The 8060-nt window shown below is 32.8% G+C and overlaps 1 protein-coding gene across 1 annotated transcript; it reads right to left on the minus strand.

The window, feature by feature from the left end:
- Positions 1-450: 450 nt before the first annotated feature.
- LOC127733578 (neuropeptide Y receptor type 2-like) lies at positions 451-2239 on the minus strand. Its single transcript, XM_052242917.1, has one exon. It carries the CDS (start codon positions 2218-2220, stop codon positions 1249-1251), a length of 972 nt encoding a protein of 323 aa, XP_052098877.1. The 5' UTR covers positions 2221-2239; the 3' UTR covers positions 451-1248.
- Positions 2240-8060: the final 5821 nt, after the last annotated feature.

Consider the following 8060-nt stretch of genomic DNA (forward strand, 5'->3'; position numbering starts at 1 on the left):
TTAAATAGATTCTTTCGATTCAGTAATAAATTTGATTTCATCTACTGTTGATCAGTCAACAATCCTGATAATCAGGGAAAAACTCTTTTTGAAGAACTATTCAACTTGCTTGCTGTAACTCTTCAGTAAAAAAAAATGGGAGTAAACTCCTGTGGTCTGGAAGGGAAGTAGTGACACCCGTTGTTTAACTGCTAAAATGTTGTTATAGGAGAGAAGGTATCATAGATAATTAATGTTGACAAGTAATTCGAATTCGGCATATACGATTTTTTTTATTGTAAGTTTTCAATGTGCTGTTCCTGATACTTGAGAGCCAGATTTTATCCTTCAATTTGTCTTATACATGACTGAATACTTAATTTTTTTTGTTGGTTTTGATCATTTTCTATAGCTACGTCTCTTTTGTCTTTATTTTACCTATCTAAAAATGAACAATATTGACTGTTATTATTAGCTTTATTGATCAGAAGTTCTTTTGGATTAGCATATCTAATATAATAAACTCGGGATTATCCAATAAACAGTACGTACATGGATTTTCAGTTTTTACGTCACAGATTGAAAGCATAGTTCAAACCCTAAATACTGAAAAGATATTACAATCATTATTGCACAACACTCAGTAAGAGCCTTTCGATACCCACTATGGTGAACGACAACACTATCAAACTTCTGTGCTGTTGGTAATTTTTCACAACAGGGAATAACATACGAAAATTTCAAGCTAAAGCTTTTAAACCATTTATGATTTATGGATTTTTTAATAATCGCCAAGTGAATCTACACGATATGTTACACATCACATACAAAAAAGCTCGAGGGAACACGATAATTGATTTGAACTATGACCGTTATGGCGACAGAGAAAGAGGATGTTTACAAAACTTGCCTTCTGTCATAAAATTACCACAGATGTCTGATTTTTAATTTTTAATCAAAATGCCTAAAAAGGGGGATCTGCAAAATCCACAAATATACTAGGCCTTCAATCTATGACACTAGACATACCAGATGAATGTAACAGGGATCAACGATATTTTTGTTTCTAGTATTTTTCTATCTTATTTTGAAGTAAATGCTATCGACAATAACCTAACTGACAGCGAACAACTTATCATGCATTTAGTCTGGTAACGTTTATCTTATGCATGTACTCTGATGATTAGTGTCTTTAACAATCATGTTCAGATATTGTTACATGACATATTAATGATTTTAAAGATTCACTCATTTACCATCCCTGTGTCTTTAAAATAGTGACTTAAATTCATTTTTGAAATTGTCACTCATACAGCCGTAAAGAAATGGATTGTAAATCACAGAACTCATAGCTACTATGTGAGCACTAAAGAAACATAATGTGAAGTAGTGCCAGTTTGAGAAAGTCGATATATATTCAGCTAAGGATATTGTTATATTTAGAGGCAGCCAACAACAAACAAAAATAGTAACCATAGTGACCAACATCTTGTTCGTATGCTGTTTTCTTTTCATATCTATCTCTTCTTGCTTTTTAGTCTTTGATTGATTTAAAGAACCAGACTGTATACGCCTTTTCAAAACTAAAAAAACGCTTGTATAACAATACATAATTATAAAGCAAGGCACAATATATTGAAGCAGAAGACTAGTTATGCTGAATATTTGTGACGATTGATCGGTTGGCCATCTTTCCACACAATCGATAGATCCGTCTCTACTTTGAGTAATTCTCGTGTAAACTCCAAGAGGAACTGATATCGAAATAGATATAAGCCAAATGATTACAATAATCCGATAACAATTGGAAATCTGTATCGGCGGTGTTAAAGGATATACAATTGCCCTATACCGAATAACTGCAATAGTGGTAGATGTTAGAGTTGATACGTACACACAAATTGCCAAGGTCATTGATACTAAATGACAAAAGAACTCTCCAAATACCCAGGATTGCAAGTAATATGATATTGGAGTAAACGGTACAGCTAGTAAACACAAAAGAATATCTGAAACAGCCAGATTTGTAATAAAGATGTTGATAACGGTCCTCATTTCCTTTTTACGCACAACAACAAATACAACCAGGCAGTTTCCACTCACACCTAATATAAATATAACACAGTAAAGTACTATATATGTTGCCATTAAAACGGTGTTCTCCATTACTTGCTCTGAACTGGAATCATTGACATATCGTTTTATGACGTTGTTAGTGGTGATATTTGTAATATTTTCCATCGGTAAAGTATAAGAGCGTATTGCTATCTTCAGAATTAATTAAGATTATATATTAAATAAAATGTAGTTCCCCACACACTTCAACAGCTGAAACGAAATAATTACAAAGAATTATTGTTTCATAGTATGAAATATCATTGGTCAATTTTCAAACTATCTAACAGCATCATAATCGATGCAAAAGTACTTTACTTCGTAAATTGTCATACACGTTTTACTAACAAAAACAGATAAATCCATTACTTGATATTTATTCTACTAATTTTCAACAGAATGTTTGTTTTAAAGTACTAATTTATATAGGTATCTAGCAAGAGGGCAATATAAACAGACGACACCAAGCAAAAAAACAAAAAAAACAACAACAAAAAATAATTCCGGTGATAAGTCGCTTTTAGTAATATAACAATCGAAATCCCATTTTGAAACCATCTGATTCGGTTTAAATATCTTTAATTTTTCAACAAACAAAAGTTACTACTCTGCAAATTTTAAAAGTAAATTCATTAAATACGAAACTTTAACGGCGCATTGTACTATGTTTGTGCATAATGATTGCAAGGCATTGTTTTTCTATCTGTGATTTCAAAAAATTATGTTACCGAGCTTATCTGAATTTCAATTCTATGCGGATTGTATGTCTTGTAACATCAACAGTATTTAGGGTATTTTTAAGGGAAATAATCTATTTTCATTCTTGAATAGGAAATAAGAATTATAAAAACAAACTAATTCATTGCTTTGTCAGAAAGTACAACGATTACGTTTTGTCCTTTGACACGATCAAAACCAGAATACTCGTCATTTCTTTACGTTTTTATAGAAAACAGAAATACTGAGTTTTTTACTTAAAACGGAAAAAACCTATGTGACACTAGCAGAATGCTGTATTTACGTAATCCATCCATTATTAAACACTGTCGGTAACTAGTTATCGATAGTACGGTACTAACATTACTTATTATAAACAGATGCAACTAGAAACAAGGTATTTAATCAAATAAGAGGTTTCTTGTTGCTTATGTATCAGGTTGACACATTTCAGAAACCTATGTCGCAATTCACATAAAAACAAACCACACAACTTTAACAAAATGGAATTGCTTAAACCTCTCTACATATTCCGATCAAACCCGATATATTCTATTGTATATCAGTAAACATCTATATAATATTACAGTTGAAATATTTAAATTTTCTGTTTCCTGTCATTGAAATAAGCAAAAACTTACAGTTAAATGCTTGACGATCTTGAGTCTTTATTCGCGCTTGTAACATGAGGTAGCTGTACCAATTTCAATTAGTAGGTATTACATGTAGGCGGATACTTTTATGATACTATCAGCAGAAAGTAACAAGTCGGAGGTTATCGAGTACACCACGTCTTCTTCTGTTCTTTTGGTTGACATCTACAGATGGAACATATAGTGTACAAAGGTATCAGTATCTAAAACTCTACATTAATTAAAACAACAATTGTTTTATCTGTTTTCTCGTAGTGAATCCAGATAATAATATAGAAATAGTTGAGTATTCTATTATTTTGGTTTTATCACCTTGATTTTAATCATGTTGACAGTCATTATTGAAATCAATTCCGGGAAACTCGAATCTCAATGGATTTATATGGCAAGTTAAAGATTAAATAATTTATTATTCAGTAGAAATATGTTTAATTTGATGTCGCTATCAATGACTTACCACGTAAAGGGATCTATAATGCATGTTCACTGCGAGGTCTGTTTGCATTGTCTGCTGTCTTTAATTGTGAAGTTATGAATGCTGAGCCCAGTTCCATATTATTAAATCTTGTGTCCACACCTTGACGTACCAAAGTTTAAACTACACCTAGCTTCTAATGAGTCTATGAGGCGTGCGTCTGGCAGACGATAATGGTGACTTTTTGATTTTACAAGAGTTTATCACATTGCACAATATTCTTTGCATTTCAACTGGAGAAAAATAATGTCTTACCCATATTGCTCATAGCTACATTATGATGTGCAAGTAAACTGCGATTTCTGTTCACCACCATTTCAAGCAATTATGTTCTCATTCATTCCTCAACCGAACATAAAGTATTTAATCGTAAAACCACAACACTAAAGCTAGTACATAAAATAAAAACATCATATTATTATCGGATCAGCTCGCCAGTTTTGTAGATAAGTTTATTATCAAACAAGTAAATATGTAAAAAAAAAAGTCTGTAACATATGATATCTGCACTGACTGCTGCCATGTTGAAATATCTACAAAGACAATAAAACAAAACAGTCAGTATACAAATAAACGAAAAAAGATATGCATTCTCCATATAAATAGTTGTGGGTGGGAGGGTGTGTTAGCTACACTGAAAACTGAGCTTCAAATGATTATAAACTGTAGTTTAATAAACAGAGAAAACAATTCCCGCTTTTGAAATTCGTGCAACATAAGTTGCAACTTTAAACTCAAAATATAACATAAGTTAAGGGCCCATTCGGACCAATGATCAATGTTTATTAAAATAAATAAACAAGTACACGTGGATAAGGTGATATAGGCACGTGTATTAAATACCAGGAATAAATACATATAATAGTAATATATGCAATGCCAAATGACATAAACATATAACTTACTATCGACACATGTTACGATCAAACATAATTACAATGTAACTGTTATAAGAGATGACGGCCGTACGGTTATCTATAATTGCTTACATCCACTTTATTTGAACTTTGGTGGATAGTTGTCTCATTGGCAATCATACCTCATCTCCTTATTTTCATATTTCTGTTAATTTATATTAAACTACTTGTCGATCAACAATCTATTAAACATCTAACATTACCAGTGCAAAATGACAAGCAACGTTTTGGGATATAGTCAAAGGAAAGTACTCTCAATTTGACCAATAGCTTTCCCTTTTTACCAGATAATTGTGCCTTGAGACACATTCTGCGACTTTTACTAAATTATTAACAAATTTGGTGACTATCTAAATCATACTGATCCCGTTTTACCTGGAATTAAAGATCAGTTAGCTTTGATTTCTCCAAAACTTTGACCTCTGCCCCTATATTGAGGATCTTTAAGAGCTTTTTACGAAAAGAAGATGTCTTCCATTTACGATTTACAACATCTTTACTGTGCAGAATTCATTTTAAAATCCTTTATCAGTGTTATCACGGCTTGAAATAGTTAATGAGAGTTGGATTTTAGAACACTATTCAACATTTTCTTTATATATTGCAACACCTGTATATGAAATATACCACTCCCATTTTATACTATATCTCAGAGCCTTTTAACTATCGTGATGGTATTGATACAGAGTTCTAAGTACCAAAGCAATGATTTCTAGTGTTGAAATCCGATCTGTTAATAGGGTTTACAATCCCTGCCTCTGAGACCCGTTTAAGATTTTTGGCAATGATTAATCACCGGATTTTAGTCATTGTTTACATTGTTTTTTTTTCGTAATTTTTCTTTTCACCAAGATGATGTTCATGCTACGCTTGTTGTTAAAAATATGCGTTTTAATTTTCTTTCAAAATAAAAAAATCTACGAGGAGCTGTGATAAAAACGATACATTCCAATTCCTTAATGGCTTGGAATGAATGATACATGAATATTTTAAAACTAATTTCGTAGAGGAATTATGGAACACGGCTGTTATTCGGTATGTCGAGAAAAAATGCTATTTATCAGCAGTAACATGCCCTCTATCCTATTGCGAAAATAATTGAAATTAATAGAAAACGATAAAATACTGGATTTTGGAAAAAAGGGAGAGGGCCAAAAAAAAATTACCTATGGATATGATGACAGAGAGTTATAGTGATGGACGAAAAACTTTAAAAGTATGGAAAAATGTAGTTTTTTAATCTTATGCACCGTATGGCTATCAATGCATACACATTATACCAATAAAATACATCGGATAACCTTAAACTGTCTAGACTAGCTTTCACGCAACAGCTTATTGAGGATCTCGCCAAAGACCACATGATGCAAAGAAACGAAAATCAAGACAATTTAGGCAATATATGAATAAAAATGGAATAAGGAGTTGCCCGGTCATCGAGAGAAAGACTATGATGTATTTTCAGACAGGAATGGTTACGGGGGTCGAAGGAGGAGTAGGACAGTGTGTCGAGTATGCAGTAAGGGGGTGCACCGGGATTGTAAAGATAATCATTAGTGTGTTGAATCTTTTATTTAAAAGATATTATTTGTTTCTGATAAAAAAACGTTTTTATTGTAATACCAGGTATTGTTCTAAAATGGAGAAGTGATAACATAAGACAACCCACCACACCTACATGAATAAATGATTGATAATGCACCAAATCCCCATCCCTTCACATAAAGATGGCTCTGTAGGATCACGACAAGCACTTTAATTACCCAACTTTACTTTTCCCTAGATGGTATTTTTAATTGATTTTTCGGTCATTCTGGTATTTGAAATCGCTCTTCGCACGTTCTAGGCTTCTTGTTTGTTTGATAATTCCATAATTCGGATCTGGACCACTACTGAAGATTCATTATTTGATGAAACGTGCACATACAGTGCAACAAAATTGGTTTCAGTAATTAAACATTTCTACTGCTATCATTAATGAGTGAAACTTCTCCATTTCTTTAATATGATTTTTTTTATATAAAACAAAACAGAAAAATCAGCAGAAAGTCCACAAAATGAAAACAAATTGAAATAATTTATATATATACTCTATAAAAGTATGGCCGACGCAACTAAAATGAAAATTTGAAAGCACTTTGCATGCATAACACGTTTTGTTACGGCACAGTTCTTCGTCTGTGTAGCCACTCCCATAGTACACAAAAGAGGCAACGTCACTGAAGCCTATTGTCCGACGTAAGGAAAAAAAACATCGGCCGAAAATCGGCCCGTGGCAGTCAACGTAGTATTTACAAATCGGCCTAAAATCGGCCCGTGGCACAGAAAACGTTAAGCAATTGATACGTAACGCTCGTGCATTTTCGCACCAAATGAACTTCATTCGCAGGGGTTTGCTTTCTACACAAATAAAATGCGACACGTTCTCGCAGTCTAAGATCTTTTTGATAACAGAAAAGCCATCTGATCTTTCGCAGTTATTTTACTGATCATGTCCTATCATCCCGAATGTGATATTATGACTGAACGTGGATTCGCACAACGGCTAAGGCATGCATAGCGTCTCCTACGCTGTGAACGCAACCGGTCTCGAACGTTTAGGCGCTCATACAATTCCCTCAGTTTTTGTTTGTTATCACGATTTTTATTCTGAATCGATTTATGCAGTTAAATATCGTTAAACTACTGATGCCTTAATTAAGGGAAAACATATCGAACTTTGCGAAGAACCACAATGATTCCAACAATACATTGACGATGATATCATTCGATTGCTGGACTTATTATCTTCAACATATTTGTTGAATTGAGTGCATTCATACTTGAACCGACATTCAGCATATCAATGTGTACTAATTGTGTACCACGACTTGCCAACTTGGTTGTGTAATATAATGAAGCAGAATTCACACAAAACAATCTGAAAGACAAAATAAAAAAGCACCCGGCAGAAATCTTAAATTTTACTTTAATATATTTATGCAATCATGGTGTCCTGTTATTCAATCAACCACATGTCATTTAGGGATTGAATATGTACCTGTTAATTTGAAATTAAGAAAACACTGAAACCTGCATTTCTGCTTTATATCTTGATCGTTTCATTAATACTGACACATATGGACGACTTCTAACTAAAATATTTGACGAATGTAATGATTTCAACTTTCTAATTGTCAACTCTAATTTCATACCAGTTAAATA

The sequence above is a fragment of the Mytilus californianus genome, unplaced genomic scaffold (genome assembly GCF_021869535.1).
Source record: "Mytilus californianus isolate M0D057914Y unplaced genomic scaffold, xbMytCali1.0.p SCAF_3, whole genome shotgun sequence".
Lineage (NCBI taxonomy): Eukaryota > Metazoa > Mollusca > Bivalvia > Mytilida > Mytilidae > Mytilus > Mytilus californianus.